This window comes from Calonectris borealis, chromosome 13, assembly GCF_964195595.1.
Source record: "Calonectris borealis chromosome 13, bCalBor7.hap1.2, whole genome shotgun sequence".
Taxonomy (NCBI): Eukaryota; Metazoa; Chordata; class Aves; order Procellariiformes; family Procellariidae; genus Calonectris; species Calonectris borealis.
Window position 1 is genome coordinate 7,452,391 of NC_134324.1, and position 22,017 is coordinate 7,474,407.

Here is a 22,017-nt window from a genome sequence, read left to right on the forward strand (position 1 = left end):
ACTGGGGGACGAGAGAAGAGTGGATGGAGACTGTTCTTGGAAAAGGGATGGTAATGCACTAATGTTCAGTGTGTGCCATTAAGTAAGAAACAGCCTTGGAAGAGGCGAGGATGAGCACAGGAGCTTCGAGAGATGGCACCAGCCAGTTGGGCACCTTGGATGCATAGCAAAGAAGGTGATAGCACGAAATGAGGCCAATTACAGCTCTAAAAAAATGATAATGAAGGTGGAAAAGGCACCCAAGAGATGGAAGAGCAAAAGTGGCATGAAGGTTGCTAAATAGCAATACCCTACCAGTAACAGCCTCCTCCAGAGAGCTCCTCTCGCCCGCCCTGCCGGGACTCGGGGCGATGGACCACCTTCCCCACCCAGCACCTGGGTCCTCGGGGCTGGCACGGGCATCGGGACAGGCGAGAGGAGATTCATCCTGGAAAGCATCTGGCTCTCCGTGGAGTTATTCTTTAGTTATTTGTACCCCCGGGCGCGGTTCCCCAGCGCGGGTAGCACCCTGCTGCATCCATCCCCCTCGGCGGGTGCCGACAGCAGCTGAGGTGGGGTGGGAAGCAGCAACCAAAGCCGGGGCCGGGGAGGGAGCATCAAAGGTGGCCCCAGTCAACACAGCAGGTACAACGTGATGAGACAGCCACAGCCTGGCTGGTCAGCAGGACAAAGTTTTAACAGGCTTCACAACAGCATCAGCGCTGATCATTAGGCAATTACAACTGCTGAAAGTTGACAAAGCACCAGCACCAGATGAATTATCTCCCCAAATCCTGCAGGCAGGAGCATGGAAAAGAGAAAAGTCGTCGTCAACAGCCTCTGATAGCTCACCAGGTGCAGAAGCAGTAACTAAAAACTAAAGGGCTGCTCGTTTACTTGCTGTTTGGAGAGATAAAAGGGAAAGTCCAGGAAATGAGGTCTTCAAAAACACTCTCATTATTTAGGGAGCGGTGGGAGGGAAGGTCCTGGAAACACTGATACAGCCAGATTGCTCTGCCCCTGGGGACCTCTGATTCAGCGAGGAAGGGATTGTGCGTGTTCCGAAAGGGAAGGCAGATTTTGGCTGGGGGAGTTCACTCCTGAATCATCCCCAGCGTGGTTACTTGCTCAATTCTGCACATTCCTGCACGGCAGCCAGCGCCGGCCAAGGGGACGGTCGTGAGCTCTTCTCCTCGAGGACGTGCCAAAACCCACTCCTCCAGGGATCTGCAGAGCTTAATCCACGCGGGACCACGGTGACTCCCTGCTCTGCTCCCTTGCAAGCCACGGGATGCTCAGCTTTGTCACGCTGTGCTTCTCAAGCACAGCCCTTCACTTTGAGTGACTAGGCACGCTATTAGGAAAAACATGCAAATGTGATTTAAAGACTCTAAGTGATACAGAATGTATCACATCCCTTGGGAGCCTGTTCCAGGGGGTAATTATTCTAATTCCTAAAATCATGCGTCTCATTTACAGCTAGAATTTTCTGAGGCAAACCTCCATCCGCCAGCAGTGGCTGTGCCTCGTTCGCTGAATCAGAGAGGTGCTTAGTAGCAGATACCTTCTCCGAGTTCACTTCTGAACACAGGCTGAGATGACTGATGTCTCAAGCAAAGTCCAGAGCACGTCCCCCGAGGATGCCATCTCTCTTGGGTCCTATTTCAAGCCCCAATGGTCTCAGCTGAAAGAGTCCTGTTGGATTCAACGGGCTTTGAGTCAGGTCCTAAATCTCCAGACACGTTTGGAGAATGAAAGCCAATGCCTTCAGCTATACCCAGAAGCTCCTGATGCAGAACAGTCTCCAGAAAGCAAAGGGGCATTTTTGCACTGACAAAGCATCTCCTCTCCACTGGACGCGCCAGAGGTCTTTGGTCCCAGCAAGGCACGTCTGCCCAGTGACGGGCCTGCGTGGATTTTATAGTGAATTAATTGGACATATCTACCCACTAACAATGGAGGAAGACTGACAAAGCAGAGGTCAGGCGATGAGGGAATTGCAGGTGGAATTGTTCATTTTAATTACTTGTCTTCATTAACGTGAGGTTCCGGGATCCTACAGTGATGACTGATGGGTCGAAATATTCTCATGAGTGAATATACTTCCACAAAAGGACACGTGGCTAAAGGGTGCAACAGATACAGAATTTTCTTTGGATTTTACAAGGGTGTTTCCACCACAAGATGAAGTGACTTCCCAGAGCCCAGCAGCGTACAGAGGGGAGCAACCCTAGATGCAAGTTAAACATTTTTATGAGGCCCAAAAGTGCCCAGAAAAAGCATGGCTGAAGGTGGAAATAAGTGATGAACAAGGTAAAACACGGGTTATACTTGAGCTGTTTGTGTTTCCCTGGCACTGGAATGAGTTGGATACAAGCATCACAGCTACCTGTTCTCCTGACAGCACTGAAAGGAAACAAAAGTTTCGAACAAGCCAAACACATTCAATTTGCCTGAATAATTTAGGCTGCTGAGTTATCATGTGCTTCATGGACTGTCATCGAGAAAAGCTGTATTGTAGAGGAAAGGCCTGTAAATCAATGCATCTGAGGGAGCAAAACTAATCAGGGAGCGGATGCAAAAGCACCGCCTGTCAGAACAGATGCAGGACATGGAAGTCAAGCGGCGAGCGCGGCGAGGCAGACGGCAGCCCTGCGCTCCCAGGGATGGCTTCTCAGGAGCCTGCTGCGGGAGACGCAGCGAGGACGGGAAGAGCGGAGCACCGAGAAGAACCGGCTCCCGTTGGAACATGCTGGCGAGCAGCAATGTCAGCGGCACAAATAACTCGGCTGGCAAACGGAGGGAGTGAAACCCAAATCAAAGTGCAGTATATACGTAGTGACCACCCAGGGACCCACCTGAGCGTGCCAGACCCTCCCCAAAGGTATTTATACCCTCCACTAACGCACCTATCGCTCCCCAAAACACTTCTGGCTCTCTGACCTTTCCTGAATTGTTACTCTGCATGGTTTTGACTTCAGGTTTCTAGCCAAATTCCTCCTCCTGAATGGGAGCTGCCCCTTTCTAACTTCTCACTGAGCTGCATCAAATCCAGAAGCAGAGTTAGCTGAATTGAGAAAGCCGTTCCTCTCGCAGGGCAAATCCGGAGGCTCCTCGCCTCCGGATCAGGAGCGATTTGCCTATTAAACCAGCTGACTGGAGAACGTGCCCGAGCAGACGAGGCAGCACCGTCTGCTGTACTCGCACCAGCTACACTCCTGCCTCGTCTCTTTAATGAAGCCGACACTGCCAGAGCAGTCAGAGGAAACCAAGTACCCGACCTATTTTGCTTTGCAAGCGATGCGGACACCCACCTTCCTCAGGCTTCTTGCAAAAATTTCCAACCAACGCTCTTTGCTCTTTCATTTTTCACATGAAACAGTGCAAGAACAACCACAAAACCCACTCTCTCCAGCACGCACCCAGCGGAGCAAAGCCTTCTCGCTAGAAAGGGCCAGAAGCTCCTCGCCTTGAAGCCCCACCAGCTGCGGGTGCTCAGCACCCCGCAGAACGTGGCACCCCCCTGCCTTGCAGCCAGCCCCCCCCCCGTCACCTCCCGTGACCGTCCCCACACCTCCACCCGTGTGCCAGGGAGGCTTTGTGGCGCACAGCTCTCGAGAGCTTCCTTAAGACGCAAGGTAGCATCTGTGGTGAAATCTCACCAAATGATCCAAGAGAGTTTTCTCCAGCTGGGACTGATTGAATATAGCCTGGGCACCGGATGATGTGGGAAATCAGTCGTAGCCGAGCACAAATTGCATGCATAGAGGTAATTACTGCAGCACAAGGTTGGTAGCACCGCTACCCACATGACAGTATCTCTCAGCAATTTTCATTTCCTATTGCTTCAATTCAGAGAGGGGTTTTTTCACCTTTTTTTTTTTTTTTGTGGTTCAATTTTCTCCTTTTCCTACAGGGACTGACGTTAACCCAGGATTTCTCCAGGATAAAGCTCCGCTTTCGCTACAGCTAGTCATTCCACGTATCCGGATGTCCTCCTATTTACTACAGCCAGACCTCGAGCCCAACCCATCTCGACCTGACGCCACTTCCCTGCCCCAGGTGTGACTGTCACTGCCCGAAGGTGAAGCGATACAGTGGTGACCGCCGGTCACCCGCTGCCACGTGCTGTCACCCGCAGCCGGCTGTGGGTATCGGTAATGAAACCCAAGGTGCGAGTAGCTAACGAAACTGGTTACAAAGCAAGTCGTTCTCCACACTTGAAAAAGGGTGAAAATACGCTAAGGCAAATGGAACAAAAAAGGGTTTCTGCTGAAAAATAAAAACACTAAGAGAGCTAATGCTGAGAGCGGGGACGTGATCATTACTATTACAGATACTCAGCAAAAATGGGGCCATATTATGCCTACTGTGATTATACACATTGTGGCTAGCACAGATCTATAATATACTTGCTCTAAAGAACTTATTTTCCAAACAGACGCAGGGGTTAAATGCAGGATGGAAAGGGAAATCACCGAGCAAAGGCAGCACAAACCCAGCCGGAGCCCGGCACAGCCCCGTGCTCCTGCTTCCCAGCCCTGCCCGCTCCGCTGCATACCTGCCTGCCTACCGTGAGGAGAGGCTGCCAAACTTCTTAATAATTCTGTGACCCATTTAAAAATAGCTACTCTCTTACATTCATATATGCTGTATGAGAAATAAAAGATAGCGCTCGCGAGTTTTGAGTGGCAGCGCTTCCCTTAAGACGGATAAAAGCTGCAAGTTCTCTTTGCTGTTTGGTGCCAATTATTACAGAGTTTTGACTTATATATTATTACATAGATCATTTAGTAAAACAACCTACATACACACCCAGTGGTACGTCTCCCTTCAGCAGTTATCTGCTGGAACCAGAGCAGTTTAGACACTCACCCATATACACCGTGTTTCAGAGGCGGGTGGGCTCCTTCCCCTGCACCCAGGGGAGATGCAGTCCCCTGCCCTACGGCCCTCTGCAGCGTGCAAGCGTAATTAAGAGAGGTCCAAATGACTTCTCTTTATTGCACTTACAAAGTTATATGCACCACTTTTGGGGGGAAAAAAAACCAGGCACCCAACTCCTACCACCCCCTCCGGAGATGCCGGTCCAGCGCCGTACCCGAATCACCCGCGCGCTGCCGGGTGCATGTTTCGATACAGCAGGACAGGATTTAACCCGATGGCAACCACCCCTCCCCAGAAGGCTGCTCTGAAACCCGCCGTGCCGTGCACCCCGCGCCCGCGGGGCCGAGGGTCAGCGTGCTGCAGGCGGTGATTATTCCTTTAATAAAGGACCCTGTATTTCCCAGCGGCTGCAAAATTGATGCAGGTTGCCATGGTAAGCACACACTTTCCTATTTAGTAGAATAATAGACAGGTTTGTATAATTCACTGATTTCAGATGATTTCTCACCCCAAGAGCAAGTCGCTCAAGTTACATAAGTCACCTGTTGTTTAGTCAATCTGGCAAGTTTAATTAGAATAAATTTTTATGATTCCTCTTTGCAACACTTAGAGCTGCTCTGCCACCAGAACGCTGAGATGTCTGTAAATTATACGGGCTCCAATCACATCTTTTTTTCCTGTTTTAATTACAGTAACATTGCAGCATTAATCATGTAAGCCTCTGTTAAACAAGTAACAGTCATCCTCCATCATAATTAAAAAGAAAGGCCAAGCAAACAGGAGCTTTGGAGTTTACCATATTTCCTCTGAAACTTAAGAGTTTCACAAACAGTAGTTTTATTTGGCTCTAATTAGTGTTGTGAAGGAAACACCGAAAGGTTAATAAGAGATGGTTAGTTTGTAATGCAAGTTTCCCAGTGCCAGCCCCAGCAGTTCAGTCTGTTTTCAGAGTCATTAACGATGTAGATTGATTACAGGAGGAGATGGGGAAGTGCTGGCTTGCTGCGTTAGCAGAAGGTTCGGTTTTATTCATATACCTTCCCTACTGTTAAATATGATGGCCATTACCTTGACCATTTTGCTCGTCTTAACTGCTGTGAGACAGAAAGTGTTAACGGTTTCCTTAGAGGTTACTGGCAAAGGGAAAAAAAAAATGTCTTTTTTTGGCTTGTTTATAAGGGAAAAGGAAGCTGCAAGCTTGACTGAACTGTTTATTTATCTTAGAAATATTTGAAAATCCAAGTATTGTGCAGCGGGTTTGGAAAAGGATGCTTTGGGAGAGCCAGGGTTAGCACCACCCCGTCCTTCAGCTGAACCCTGACAAGGATCTTCTCTGCGAACCTTCTCCTTGGGCTGGAGTTCAGGAGCAGCTAACAAAACCAAGCACAAATAGAAGCTGAAACTCTCTAATCAGAAATATCACTTTTTCATATCTCCTATAAATTGCTCTCCAGTCACCCAGCAAAAATATGGGTAAGCAATAACTAAATTTGACAAAATCTCATTAAAAAGTACAATAAAAGACTAGAAACTCTCCAACTTTCTGGGCTGATCATTCATCCATTATAAACCTACACAACGGGGCACGGATCCAAGTCTGAATTTTCCTCTCGAAGTTGCCAATATGTTCACATCTGGTGAGTGTTTTCTGTTCTTAGATGGAAAGGGCTTGAGGATCTAAAGGTTATAACGCCTGTGACCCTGGACTGAGTAACTTCAGCGATGGAGACATTGCAAGAATTATCTTTGATGGAAGGAACCTGAAAACTGAAGAAAGAGTGCCAGGAATGTGGGATATATGATAATGCTTCTTATGCAAACAACGGAGGTTACACATCTGTTTGTTATTTAGTTCTGCTGTTGCAGAAAGGGATTGGTGTTCATTTATTGCTATGGATATGACTCCAGTGTCACCCCTGCCCCACCATCACTTTCCATAAGGACTTCTCCAAGCTGTACTTCATACTACAGAGCTATGAACCAAAGGAAGAAGCAACGCGAGGGACCTGTCCGTGCCAGCCACAGCGTCCCTGCGTGGATTAAACCTCCCCGAGTGACCGCTGCCCTGCTCTGCTGCGACGCGGCGGTGAAGGCAGCTGAGCCCATCGGCCGGGCAGCCTGACCCAGCGTCCAACTCCACCTGCCCAGGTCACCCACCGAAGATGGAGCTAAGCACCGCGTACCTGGCAACGATAAGGGTCAACCTGAAGAGAGGCTTGTTAGTCTGAGTGCTCGACAGCTTTTTTTCCAGTTACATTCGCTGGTCTAATAAAAGATATTACGTCCCCCTGCGAGCCCGGCTGGGCAACGTTAGCAGGAGTGGGCGCTTGGGGAGGATGGAGAGAGCACGTACAAAAGCATCAGTAACCACCACGCCAGCCAGCCATAAGCTGACTGAGATGCTCAATAGGTAATCATCGAAAAGCGCAGGAATCATGAGACAATCAACTCCTTTTCCCAAAGCCCAGCTTACTCACTCGTCATAAAAATCCTTCTCTGGAGTTTCAAACTACCGTGAGAAGCCGACTGCTCCCCCCGGGCTGGCCACTGCAGGAGCACCACCGAGCTCAGCGAGGCTGCTTTACTGAGAGATCCATCCCATAATACAGACATCGGAAGAGCTGTAATAATTGACATTGCCCTGTAAAGAAAGCTTACAGCGTTTATCCATCTTAAGGGATGTGCTGTCACTCACATATGAATGTTAGACTTTATGTCTTGTGCTGCTTATATGAATACAAGAAAGTAGGTATTTTTATTAATTTGTAGAAACTTCCAGAGAAATGCAGCTGTATTTCCAGCCTCCAAAGCCCTAGAATATGTCACTTAGGTCTTCATGTACATACAGCTCTACAGAAAGGCTTTTCTGCAGAGTAAAAGGGAGTTGCAGGTGGAACGACTGCTGGAAATCAGCTTAAAAAATCAACAGTTTCTAATACCTGTGTTTGCCTCCGTTAATACCATTAGTCATGTTCTCAATTCGCGACTGAAATGCACCCAGATACTACAGAGATGAGCATAAGAACCAATTGGAATAGTCTAGATAAAACCTGATCCCCTAAATGACGATGTATCTGAATAATTTGGGATGCAACCAGCAAGAAAAGTTGCGGTGAATATCCTGAGCCCGGCCCTCCTTTACATCCAAGCCTATTCTATACTGTGCGATAGTGTAAAGACGACTTAACATAAATGTTTAAATATAACCCATTTCTATTCAAAGAACCTTTCGTCTTGCTGGAGTTTCTGAGACTCAGACGCAATTAAACCACCTATGTGAGCAAAGTTACTCAAATGTGGAAGTGTGTGCAGGATCAGGTCTTTCCAGATGACATTTCACGCCAACCTTTACTGCTGATCTGGCACCAGAAAAATGGAAGTGATGCTTTTAGAAGCAATTCTCTGTAGAGACACATTACTGACATTGCTTAAAAACCCTCTCGCTTTGATTTTAAGGCTTTTTCACTATTTTATGGCTGTGGTGACTATTTCTAACACTGGCTTTTTTATGATTAGCGTGTGTTTATTATTTTTGTATTTTCTTTTTTATTCTATTTTTATCTTAAACAGCAAATCACTGCTTCATCAGGCCAATGATTTTCCTTCAGCAACTAATGGTAAAAATACTGGCCGGCACTGGAAATTAAGATAAGTTTGAAATCTGTTGATTCGAACATTAAAAACACATATTTGAAATAGTTCCTTTCTGATTTCCACGCTGGCAAGAGCTCCCATGACTGACAGAGTACAGGTATGGCTCTGGCTCAAGGCAAGGTGAAAAAGGTAATAGAAAACATTTAAGCAGATCTAGGTGCCCGAATACACCCACACAAAGAAAACAAGCCAAACCTGCACAAACGCTATGTTTGGAAGAGGGCAAAGGGATTAAAAAAAAAAGAAGTCCCAGTATGAGCAAAACCAAGGGAGGAATAACTACCTGAATCACAGAACAGAGTATCTAGCCTCAAAGATGCTAATTCAGGTCCTGAGGGATCTAATCAACCTCTTTATTGAAGTAAAGATAAAACTTTTTGACAGCAAATGCTTTCTGATAAAATGGAATTTTCAATTACCCTGCAAAACATCTGGTCCGTGCTGCCATTTCCCGGGAAAAGCACCGCCACGCTCTGCAGTGTTGGAAAACATTTCACGCGGAGATTTCCCCACGTTGCTGGGAGGTGCCAGGGGCTTCAAACCCGACGGCAACACTTCCCCGGCCGCCGGCATCCCTCACCGCTGTCCCCGGAGGCGATGCCGGCGGTGGGTCTCCTGCCCGGCACCACCGCGCACTTCACCTCCTTGCTGGAAATCAGAGTTTCCTCCAGTGCTGGACTTTGAGTCAATGTTACACCAGGACGTGGAGAAAATCCACCCCATATTGCAGCGAAATAGGCCAAGATACGAAGGGAGACCCCAGGATTCACCCCCATCCTCCAACAGACTTCTCCAGCCAACGCAAAACGTCGCTGAGATCCAACAGCCGCTTGAAAACCTCCCTTTCTCAAACAAATCCGTTTGGAAGTTCAGCTGAGGACGCCCTTAGGAAAGGAGTGCATATCAACTTCTAGCAGCTCTTAACACCTCCACAAATAAACAAACAATTAAATGGCAGCGAGGCAATCGCGAAAGGTGGAGCGGCGCCCGTGCCCGCCTTCCTCAGCATCCCATTTGGTATCAATTAGCACGGGAAGGAAAACAATTCTGGGCGATAATGAACTCCAAATTGGGTACATATTAGAGCAATTAAAGCAATCTTTTCAACTGATGAATTTATAATCGATAATTAAGATCCTGAGGCAAAGAGGGACTGGGCAGAAGGCCTACTCCCAAAATAAGCGATGTGGCTGAGCTCCAGGTGGTATTTCTGATGACCTGCTGCTGCCCACCAAAGCTCGACACCCTCCACGCTAGTTTGCCATTTTTCTGGAAATCTAAGTCATTTCCAAAGGAAAAGCAAGGGCTCCTGCCAGCGGGACCGGCAGCTGGTGTCAGTCCCATCCAAGAGTGGCACCAGGGCAGTGAAGGGGCAGAGGGCCCCAAGGCCACCTGAGCATCTGCAGCAGGTCCCTGGGGCTCCCGTGGCCACGTACTCACCACCAGTGCCAGGCTCACGCGCTGGTTTAAGAACACTAAAGGAGCTTGGACCCATCCATGCCCACCCCATGCCTACCTCTTTCTGCAGGAAATCCAGCATCTCAGTAGGTGAAGGCTGGCCAGACAGGTCCACACTAACCCCCCAGTGCCACCACAGAGGGATCGTCCTCCACCACCGAGCTGCAAGGATTTCTGCCAACCAGCATCTTGCCTTGGCAGATCCGGGATTACCCAGCGAGCAGATAAAGACTCCTGAATTCTCTGGTGAAGTCTGAGAGTTGGCCGCTCACGAAGGACTCGTGATGTTACAAGTCGAGGTCCAAGCCCAGCAGAGCCTGGCTTGGGGGCACCTCGCCGGGCCCCCAGGTGGGATCATTAACATCGAAGAGCAAACCCTGGCGACTCTCCCGCCCCATTCCTCTGGGATTATGTGAGATGCGGTTCGGGCAGGGATGGCAAGCGAAGGCAAAGCATGGGGACATGAGCTGCCAGGCTGCCCTTCGGCCGCGGACAGTGTGCTCGGGGCAGTGGTCAGCCCGCTGGTCCTGCGCATCCTTGGCATTGAACTCGGTGTGTTTCTTCCCCACCCTGCCACTCTGACCCGAAATCGGGTAAAAATTACCATGCCAAAACCATGGCTTTAATCATGCTGGAACTGCTGTTATCACCATCATCTCAGCGTCTTGATTTTCCTGATTATTTTCTGCAGTCCCTGCTCGACAAATCAGCTCAGAAAATATTCTCTTTAACCTTTTTTTTCAGCTTCTGTGGCAGTAACTGCTAACCTCCCCGCCTGCGCTGCTCCTCTCATTGCTCCACGAACACCCCGATAACCTCGCAGGCGAGCACCCCCTTCCTCCGCAGGAGGCAGCGGGGGTGCCGGCGGACACGAGAGCTGGCCCCCGGCACGCTGCTGCTGGTCCAGCGGGATGGCAGTGCAGCGCCGGCATGCCGGCTTCCTCCCAAAAATAAACCGGAGCCAAGAGCACCAACCCTCCGGCCATCGTGGGACTGGGAGCCCGACACACAGGTTGCCTTTGGAAGTCGCCTTCTGGAAATGCTCCTGATTTTTGGGGGGTATTTTACATGCAAGAAAGAGTTCTTGTGACAATGGATTGGACCATATTTATTTCCATCTGACTCCTCGGACGAGCTCTGCTTCCAACTCATCCTCTTTAACTTACTTGCGTTGTTATCTGGTGCACAACACAGCCAGCACGCAGACTTATCAGAAATGTAATCTCTGTAAAACCCTATCTGCAGTCCATTGAGATTGGTTTTTTCGCCAAAGAAATGTGACAAAAAATTAACAGATGTTGCTCAGACCATTCAACAGGACGGGAATCAATTATGAACATTTTTGCTCCTACAGTCATCCCTTACTGCAAAGGCATCTTAGGAAACCCTCTCCTGATCGAAATGAAAAAGCATTTCTTTGTAATAGAAGAATAATAAATGATAGCTATCAGCCTGCATTCTCTGACACAGCGCCGGTCCGCGGAGAATTAAACTGCCACTGTACAGTTATATAAATGTTTAATTTTTTTCATCTTTGGCCACAGTAGGGTTGTCTGGAAATACATTATCGCTGCGGATGCCATCCCTCTCCAATTAGCGTGGCTGGCAGCGTGGAATGGGTAGGTGACCTCTGCGTTCCCCTCCTCGCGGAGTCTTACAGGGTTAACTACGGCCATTTAACAGACTCTATCGAGAATTAATACAGCGATCGGCTTCTCTCCAGAAAAAAAAAAACCACATTCAGCGGCACAGATGGCAAGAACTCTCTCTCCCCCGTTTGACTCTTTTATGACAGCAAAACAAAGGCTTTTAATGATGTTTACCATGAATTGAATTAAACAGTTGAAGACCAGTTCATAATCACAGCATTTTGTTTTCATATCCTTAAGTCTTTTAGCAGTGGGGCTTCCAGTTGAGCCTCAGCTACAGCTTATCTCAAGATATAGCCAAGCGCCCCGAGGCTCCCCCGTGCCCGAGCACCAAACCGCATTCAGGCTTCTTAATTGAAAAAGACAGGATGTTTGCATAGGATGTTTGCATCCGTCAGACATTAAAAACGACATCCGACAAACGACGGCTTGGGCTCAGCTGAATTCCTGTGACTTCTTTCCGCTAGCTAATACTGGTCTGGTTTTGGAGCAGGATTTCATCCCTGCACGTGGGGATGAGTAAGAGCTGAAACCTCGCCGCCTGTTCGGGGCAAAAGACACAAACCCCTCGCCCACTGGCCTGAGCTAATCCCTCGCGGGATGCCTACATGCTCCGCCGACCTTTCGGAAAAGTTGCCTGGACGGCGCCTGCGCACGAGCTCCGGAGACGGCGAGCGGAGCACGCGGGGAAGGGCGCACCGTCTGCGCTCCGGAGAGGGACCAGCCCTGGGCACGGCGCTGGTAATTCCTGCCCTAATCCCAACTCAACCGCTCGCTCGCTGTCAGGCGGACGCTCGGGGCCTTGGATTTTCCGCCCGTGAAACAGAGGATAATCCTAACTGCTTGCTTACCTGACAGGCGTGGCGTGAAGATTAATTTAATATCTACCCAGCACTCTGACGACGTACAGCGTTATCCCCAGCAAGCGCTAAGCATCCTTATTGTGCACCCACTGAGGCAGCACCGGAGCCACCGGATGGGGCATGTGGGCGTCGGGGGGGGGTGGGCAGCCCCCCAAGGCGCACGGCGGTGGCTCACCTTGCTCAGGGCCCTGGGACCCCATGGAGGGGACGCTGGTGTTCAGCACGTCGTTGACGGCCGTGTCGCAGTAGAGGCCCCGCTGCACGTCGTGCTCGCTGTCCGTCTGGTCGCTCTCTTCGTGGCCGCTGTCCTTCAGACTGTTCCCCTCCAAGTCCTTGAACGTGGAGCTGCTGGGGGAGACACAGCCATGACTTACTGGGTGGGACAAGGTGGCCCCCGCCACCCCGCGGCGCTGCAGTGAGACCTGGTGGTGGCACGGCTGCCACCGCTCAGCCTCGCGCCCCGCAGGGACCGGGAGGTCCCCTGCCATCCCCAGTGCCCGGTGGCAGGGCTGGGACTGCTCCCCCGGCACGGAGAGCTGGGGCAGGGGGCACGGGGGGGGGCACCCCCTGCTCGGCACCTCTGCACCCCGAAACACAGCACCCAGCCTGCACCGCCTCGCAGGGCGCTTCCGCCCACGGGTACGGTGTGAGCCTGTGGGTCAGGCTGCTGTGGGTATTGTGGAAGCTGAGAGTGAAGCAGGATTTGAAAATAAAATTTAAAAAATATACATTAAATGAGCTGTTGCTATAACTAGGCTCCCTCAAGTTGTATTACCTCACACTGAAGTTACACAATGAAGTTTTTAGGTTATAGGCCAAATCCTAACCGCTTAAAGTTCGGAAACAAAAGACTTCCTAGAAACGGGAATTTCTTTTCACGATGACGATGTCATTCTTTTTTTAAAAATAACCCAGTGATTCTGGGTCCAAGTTCACACAGCTTTAAGGAGATCTGATACACAGTCGAACTCCTTGACATCCCCTGCAAGCGCAGCCACTGCTGGGGGGACCTGAGGGCTGAGCTGCTCCCAAATTTCCCCCAAGGGCTGAGCAGCTCCATCACCCCACGGCACCCAGCTCCTAGGCTGGAGGGATGGAAGAGACTCATTTCTGGCTGCATTCCGGATCCTTCTGCTGCTCCCCGCCGCCCTGCGAGGGGTGATGCCCCAGGACACCCACCCGCAGCGAGCCGCAGGGACGTCTTGAGGTGCGCTTGCCTGGGGTGGCACGGCCATCGGGGTGCGCCTGCCCGGGGTGGCACGGCCATCGGGGCACCCCTGGGGCCACCCACCCGCAGTGAGCCGTGGGGCTGTCTTGAGGTGCGCCGGCCCGGGGTGGCACGGCCATCGGGGTGCGCCTGCCTGGGGTGGCATGGCCATCGGGGCACCCCTGGGGCCACCCACCCGCAGCGAGCCGCAGGGACGTCTTGAGGTGCGCCTGCCCGGGGTGGCACGGCCATCGGGGCACCCCTGGGGCCACCCACCCGCAGCGAGCCGCAGGGACGTCTTGAGGTGCGCCTGCCCGGGGTGGCACGGCCATCGGGGCACCCCTGGGGCCACCCACCCGCAGTGAGCCGCAGGGACGTCTTGAGGTGCGCCTGCCCGGGGTGGCACGGCCATCGGGGCACCCCTGGGGCCACCCACCCGCAGCGAGCCGCAGGGACGTCTTGAGGTGCGCCTGCCCGGGGTGGCATGGCCATCGGGGCACCCCTGGGGCCACCCACCCTGCGCCTCCTCCCACACCCAGCCTTGGCACGGGAAATCTGCACCCGTCGGGGGGGATCCACCTGCACCCACGGCCCCAAACTTTCTCGCTGGCTGATTTGGTGTGAAACGTCGGTGGAGGACGCGGCCTGTGCTTCAAAGCCCCAAAGAGCTGGAGATTTTCATTACTTTGAAAAGCCCTTTTGCGTCTCCACGGAAACCAAGCAGACCACCTACCATCTGATGCTTTGCAAAAGCACGCGAGGGGGGAGCTCTGAAATACATATAAATTGGTAAACCTTCAAACATTACCTTTTAAATAAAGATGTCCCTGTTAAAGCCACTGACTTTGATTCCAGGCGACATCAAAGAATTTTAAGTCAAGAAAGCACTACAAATCTACAATTCATTTGTGTGCGCGTAGATGAGCGAGAGAGGCAGGCAGACAACACAGGAAAAGTACAAATAGATTAATTAAAGTGCTGGATTTGAGGAGATTCACTCACCAAAGATAGAAGAGCTACAACATCTTCATAAAGGCAAAGGATGAAAATGATGCCACAGTATGTTACAGAAAATATTTTTTGTCCTTAGATGTCTGCACAACGTTCCCGGCACCCGTTGTACTTAAGATACAAGACAAAGGTAGAAAGCGAGGGGAAACGCTGTCCTACACGGAGCTGCTGTTCATAATAGGCAGGCAACCCGTGTTACAACGCATTTATCTTCCCCGCAGTGAACCAGACCGTAATGCAGCAGCCACACGACACGTTTCCGCGGCTGACACTTCTCTAAAGGATGGGCAGGTCTCGGGGAAGCAGCAGCAGCAGCATTTCCCAAACAATACAGCCTCGGAGTAAGCCCTGCTGCGGCAGGCGGGAGCGCTGCTTGCCTTTATCTTAGGTGGGAACGAGGAAAGATTAATAGATTTGGGTTTTTTGCAGGATGCCTGCGGACTCTCTGGCGAGGAGCGGCGTGGCGCAGGCAAGCTATCTCTCTCGCAATCGCATTAGCATCGTTAAACATCATGAACCAGGCAGGCAAATATACCTGCCCTTCGCTAGCTGAACCCGAGCTGCTTAAAGAATGGGCTCGCAGCTCCCTTACTCCTTACATTTTTAAGATGTAAGCAAATGGGATCTCAGCCAGGCAGATAATTGGATTTTTTTACTGCTCAGATCAGATCTCAACAGTTCAGGGCCGGCTCCTGCTCTCCGTTACACCCCTGCTGCCGCGATGGCTTCTGCAGAGCCCCCGGGTACAACCCCGCCGGGCACGGGCACGGGCACGGGCACGGCCCCGGCTTGCCCGCCGCACACCTCGGGGTGGGGAGGTGGGCAAAGAGCCGCCGGCCACCCCCTGCGTGGGGAGATGGCCCCCAGCCCCACGCGGCGGCCCCCTGATGAGTACGGATTGTGCTCTGGCAGCCCCCTTCCCCGCCGCGGGGATCCCGGGGAGGCAGGGGGAAGCCCCACGGGGGATGCCCTCCTCCAGTTTAATACAGTCCAGTGGGGTTCAACCGGATAACCCCGGCGTTAACCTCCCCGAGACATTTCTTCGCCACTGGTAAGCTCTGAGGATACCAGTATTTTATCCAAAGGGTTAAATTCCCCCAAGGGCAATTGCAACTGAACTGATGATTTCCTTTTTACCCACAGAAGAAAAAAGCCCAGCAAAGTGCTGTTTTGCCTCGGCATTCAAACTAAAACAGTGAGCGTGTATCCAATGCAATTACCTGCCCCCAAACGAGATTTTTTTCTTTGCCTCACATGGCAGGGAGATCTCACCATCCAAATCTATCATTTTATTCCTGTGCATTCAAATAGAATAAACTCTATGAATTTGAAAGTTGTCAGGGTAACAGCACTCCACCTAACTCACTGCAACTTCCCAGCGCGAAGGAGCCAAAGAGAAGAAAAAAAGACTTGCCTTTATTGCAAACCAAGAGCAATGGGACTTAATAGGAAGTAAATACTGTTTTTAAAATCAAATGATTACTCTTGAAACAGTTTGCATATTAAAAAAAGCAAGTAGTATATAATGCAGGAAGGAAGAACATTAAATAATCAGGATTTGGCTGGGCGAACCCAAGTGCTTTCAAGCGAGCCTACGTACCTTTTTATTAAATGAGCTCTGCTGTTCACGTAGTTGGAATCGAAGGAGTAGTTTTCAGTCTGGAAGGAGGAAAAGAAAAGGGAGACGGTTACAAGTCTGATTTCCCCACGACTGGGAACAGCCGGGTTTGCGGCCACCCGCAGACCCCACGGGAGGGAAGGAGCATCCCGGCGCGGGACAGACCCCCGCGCGCGGGACGGAGCCCGGCACGGAACGCTCCAGCCCCTGCCGGCCTTCCCACCAGCTCTCACCACAAAAAAAAGGCTGGCTGGTGACCACAGAACAATTTGCAGAGAAGAAACAATGTGACTACGCTCTGTTACAAAACTAATTGCTTTTAATTCCCTGATGGACTCCGTTCTGTGTGTGTCAATTTGACTGAAAGTTCAAAAGGTATTTTTCTTATTAGTGTATAATTAACATGTTAAAATATTTATTGCATAGATATGTAAATGCCAGCAAGGTAATCCCCTGCCAGAGAATTTAATGTGGGCACTTCTCTTTGGTTTACATCATTTCATTTGCAGAGACAGTGGGCTCTGTTATTAATAAAAAAGCAAACAATGGGTGACATGCTTAGAAGTTGGAGGGGAGTGAAAGCGGGGGGGAAGTCAATGGATTTGTCATCTGCAAGCAAAACCCACTAACTAGCTCTGCACTTGAAACTCCCCTCTTTCAACCTCAGATTCCAAAGCCCCGGACTTCTGGTGCTCGCAGCAGGTAAGGAACCAAAAAAAGCAACCAGAAGGTGGGGAGGAGAGCAGGGTGTTACCACCCAGGAGGCCATGGTGGGAGCCGGGGGGTGGGATGCGACGGGTGCTGCGTGGTGGGACATGGTGGGAGATGCACAGCAATACGTGGTGGGAGCTGTGCGGTGGGAGGCAGTGGCTGTTGCACGGTAGGATGTGGTGGGAGCTGCATGGTGGGACGTGGAGGCAGCTGCGTGGTGGGACGTGGAGGCAGCTGCGTGGTGGGACGTGGAGGCAGCTGCATGGTGGGACATGGAGGGAGACGCATGGTGAGTCACAGTGGAAGCCATGTGGTGGGACGTGGTGGGATCTGCGTGGCCTGGCCGGGATCATTCCTGGGCTTCGGGTACCCTGGAGGATGCAGATCTCTTTGCATTAGTCAGGTACCCCGGTCCGTCTGTCCACCCAAAGCCCCCCCGAGCTGCAGGGAACCCACCTGGGCTCCCACCAGCACCACCCTTGGCCCGGGGGATGCTCCTTGCCCCTGCCAGGCACCCTGGGCAGCAGAAGGGGCAGACCCTGCTCTGTCCCCTTCCTCGGGGCTGACAGCAGTGTCCTCCCGCCACAGGAGCGGGGACAGCCACCTGCCCCAGCAGCCCTGTCCTGCCTCCCCTCTGCCGCGGCTCCTCCTCGCCCCGGCCTCGCGCCCGCTCTCCTTCCCAAAGAGCCGCTCTGGGATACTATGGCCTGTTTTTATGGCAATTATGAACATGGTAAAAATAAATGCATGCATCTTTAATGTCTCAATAAATAAAGGAAAGCAGAGTCTGCTGCTAACGTAATCACAACGGCAGGATGCAGGGAGCGGGGCCGCTGCAGCAGAGCCGAATGTGAAATCCAATCGTACCCGGCAGAGGTTACACGGCTCTGCCAAGATAATAAAGCAAAGGCAGCGCTGGTTAAGTGTGACCTTTTCTGAAATACAGCACAATATCTAATTTACCAAACAGGAGCCTCCCAGAGAGAAACATGCAAGGAGCTGCGAGCCGGGGGAGTTGGCCTAGCACTCAGCACAGCTCGGTTATTACTTTCAAATAGTAATTACTGCTGGAGAGTCACGCAGGAGATTTACTGCACAAACTACTGGTCTCTGCAGTTCCTGCATCCTCGGTCCTGCAGGACGACTTTGATGGTTAGAGCTCGGGAGCAAATGGACACGTGTATTTTCAAAATCCGCGATGCCCAAGACTTTAAACGCCACAGAAAATGCCTGATCCTGTGTTTATCCATCAATCCTGGCGCTGCCGTCCCAGGGGGAGGGATGCCACCGCATGGCGTCCCCCTCCACCAGCAGCCCCGCGGGGCGGGCGGGAGGTCCCAGCTCCACAGACGGGCTCTGAGGGCAGCCGAGCGATGGCGGGCAGGAGGGATGGGAGCCAGTTTTGGAGCAATCCCTGCTCGGCGGGGAGCCCCCTCCATCACCCTGCGCTGGCGGGTGTAGGAACAGCTCCAGCAAGCCCAGAGCCTCAGCTGGCTTCGTCCCCGTGTCCCCAGCCCCGCCGCTGTGCCCAGCAGCAGCGTGAGACCCCCTGCACCCACCTCTACCTCCATCAGCTTCATCCCCCCGTGTGCGTGGGTGCATCCCAGCCCCAGGGAGAGGAATGGGTGGGTGGGAGGATCCAGAGAGCAAATTTCAATATATAGACGTACATCACAGAGCTTTAAATGCTGAGAGCACTGACACCGCACGGCCCAGGCTTCAGGGCCGAGGGATACCCAGGGCCATCCGCAGGGAATGCTTGACCCCGTGCCACCGAAACCCCACGCCGCACGTGCTGCCATCCCATCTCCTGCCGCAGCCCGGGTACAGACCTCGCACTAAATCCCCCTCTGACCAACACCACCGGGAGCTTCGCTATTGATTTTTGACCAAAAAAAAAAAAAAGACCAAATCCTGACCCAACTGAAATCATCCACCGACGAGCAAATTCCCCGTGATTTACGTTTGAGGGGCTGGAATAATGTGCAGACCCCCTGGTCCACGTGTCCCCCCTGCTCGGGATGCTCTGCACCGCGTCGCTAACGAAGACACAGCCCCCAAGCCCACAGACAAGCGAGCGGGTTCCCGCGGGCTCGGTCCCAGGCAGCATCCGTTCCCAGGCTTCGAATCCCCCGCGCCACCAAAAGCAGCACAACTAATGCTAATTAATTCCAGATTTGGGACAAAACAAGGAGTGACACAGGCACACGGATAGGAAATGTGCTTCCCTGGCCTGGGGGTTTGCACCCTTGGTGAGAGCTGCCTGCCCTGCCCGCACCGGCACGAGCACCCGCACCGGTGCCAGAGTGGGTTGCCTGCCCTGCCTATACCAGCACCAGGGAGGGCTGCCTGCCCTGCCTATACCAGCACCAGGGAGGGCTGCCTGCCCTGCCTATACCAGCACCAGGGAGGGCTGCCTGCCCTGCCCGCACCGGCACCAGGGTGGGCTGCCTGCCCTGCCCGCACCAGCACCAGGGTGGGCTGCCTGCCCTGCCCGCACCGGCACCAGGGAGGGCTGCCTGCCCTGCCCGCACCGGCACCAGGGAGGGCTGCCTGCCCTGCCCGCACCGGCACCAGGGTGGGCTGCCTGCCCTGCCCGCACCGGCACGCTCCCGCCGGCGCACGAGGCAGCCCAGTGGTTTACGAGACCTCTCCTCAGCTGTGGGATTATCCGTCAAGGTTATCTCCATGCAGGCTAGGGGATCAAACCAGAAAAATAAAAAAGAAATGAGATTTTTCATGGAGGAGGGCTGCTTTATAGCTTGCATTATTCAATCGAAGTTCACTTGATTTAATTCTAGTTCATCCTGCAAAATGCAATCACTTACAAACTGAGGCAAAACGACAGGGAAGGAGAGCATCTCCAACGTGTCAACATTTTAATTGGGAAAGGATCCGCTCCCTCGCTTAATGAGGCCCAAAGAACAAAGTCGAAGCACAAAAAAGAGGGAAAAGGTAAAGCTGGTTGGCGCCGATGAAAGCGTGCTCTTCACAAAGTGCATCAGCGAGAGGCCAGCCCTCATCTTCTTCATTATTTTGGCAAAAGCAAACAAACCGTTACTTTCTCACTGATCGGCATCGCTCCTGCAGAAATCAAAAGGAAGCCCAGCCTCGAGCCCAGCCTCTCCCCTCCACATCCAGAGCCGGGTATGGCAAGGACCTCCTGAACGGCGCTGCCAATTCTTATCTCCTGCTCATCGTAACAGGAATAAAGGATGCTCACTCTTGTCAGGATCAGACCTCACCCTCTGTGCTACGAATAAACAATACATTCAAGACATCGGGAAGCACCAAATAACACCTAATATAAAGTCTCTCTCTTAGAGGAGAGAAACCCTGCTGTCCTGCGGGCTCGGGATTTGCTTTCCAGATGCAGGCGCGTTGGTGTCAATGCCATCAAAGAGAGAGCCCTGGCTCGGCACGCAGCTTACCAGTGCCTAATTTGAAAAATGCTTTTAACTGCTGCCTTAGCAACACAAATAGAAATATAACAACAGACACACTCAGAATTGAGCATTCAGCAGGGCAATTTTAAACTTTTTTTTTTTTCCCCAGCAGTTGCTTTCAGTTGAGGACTGCCAATTCCATTAAATTAAAAAAAAAAAGAAGCACAAACGTCAGTACAACTCTTCTTGACCTGGACATCGGCAGGGGGGGCGACTTCCCCGTTAGCAAAAGGTCCATTAGCAACAGGACTGCTCTAACGACTGCTCACTCTCTGCTTTCGAAACAGAAATAAAGCCCGGAGGATCCAAAGGCGGTTTAAGGGGAATTAATGCAAGTGCCAACGGAAAGGTCAGCGGGCTGCGGCGACTCCGGGCACGACCACCGCTGTGGACTGATGGAAAAATAGAGGATGCTGGCTGGGTCGGTCCCCAGGGCGGGGGGGACGTGTCCTGGGCCATGCTGAGAGGCTCAGATGAGCGCAGCCGTGTCCCTGCCAGCCTCGGGCAGATGCCCAGGATCTGGCTCTTTCTCACTCTTCCCTCTTTTCAGCTATTTCAAATGTGTTGGTTTTTTTTTTCAAACCAAACTCCATGGAGGTGAAAACCCAGCTTTCCTCACTGTGTCTGGATCTGGGCTCTTGATGGAGGGTTTGGTTCCTCACTCCGCACATCAGCCCCGCAGCAAAGTCCATGGTTGTTCGAAGCTGGACCCATCTCTCCCGACCCGAAGTGACAGGTATCCGTCCCTCCGCCAGCCTCCGCCTCGGAAGACGACTCTAAAGCATCCCAACGCGGGTGGTTTTGTCCTTCTTCTCACTTCAGGGTGAAAACATTTCTATCTTTCTACAAATTATTGTAAACCTGCTGCAACCTCCTGCCAAAGCATGTATGGACCCTTCACAAAATCAGCTTCATAAAAATGACACATTTAGTACCACTTTTTTAGAGTTATCCCTTGAGCCTTTTTTTTTCTCCTACGTGCCTTGTTAATAAAGCTGGCATGTCACCCTTTATTATTAAAAACCAAAGCGGACCTTTCTCCAAGGCTGCAATGTGCATCATCTCCTTTTGGGTTTCAGAAAATCTTCCCGAAACACACAACGGCTCCTCAGCCTCTGCATCAAGCTGCACGTCTTCACCAGGAGCACCGGTCTCCTGACCTTCCCTCCGTGCTGCAGGCATCGTCGGGGACCACAGAAATGGCAAATTGTTCCCAAAAATCCACAGGGCCTCCCTGGTGGGAAGGACAGGGCTTGTAAGACCGCTTCTCCTGGTCCTCCTGTATCCTCGGTCCTGTTCTCCATGGGCCACTCAATCACAGGTTCCAGCATCTGCAATAAAACTGTTGCTGCCTGTTAGGAGATCTCGCCAGCACTTAATTCTTATGGTTTGACCTATATTGCAGGTGATATAGAATTCAGGCAAATTAAATAACAACACTCCAGCTGCACTTGGGAAACAGGGAAAATTTCAAAGTAGGGACCAGGTCGAATGACGTACGCATCAGCAATGAGGGAAAGTCATTAACATTTAG

At 51.8% G+C, this 22,017-nt stretch overlaps 1 protein-coding gene across 1 annotated transcript in view; it reads right to left on the minus strand.

The window, feature by feature from the left end:
- PCDH19 (protocadherin 19) overlaps positions 1 to 22,017 on the minus strand; it is a 60,294-nt gene that overhangs the window by 15,625 nt on the left and 22,652 nt on the right. The window contains exons 3-4 of the mRNA XM_075161973.1: positions 16,309 to 16,367; positions 12,666 to 12,835 (exon numbers count right to left, since the gene is read on the minus strand). Of these exons, the coding sequence (XP_075018074.1) occupies positions 12,666 to 12,835; positions 16,309 to 16,367 (229 nt within the window). The remainder of the gene's footprint in view (positions 1 to 12,665; positions 12,836 to 16,308; positions 16,368 to 22,017) is intronic.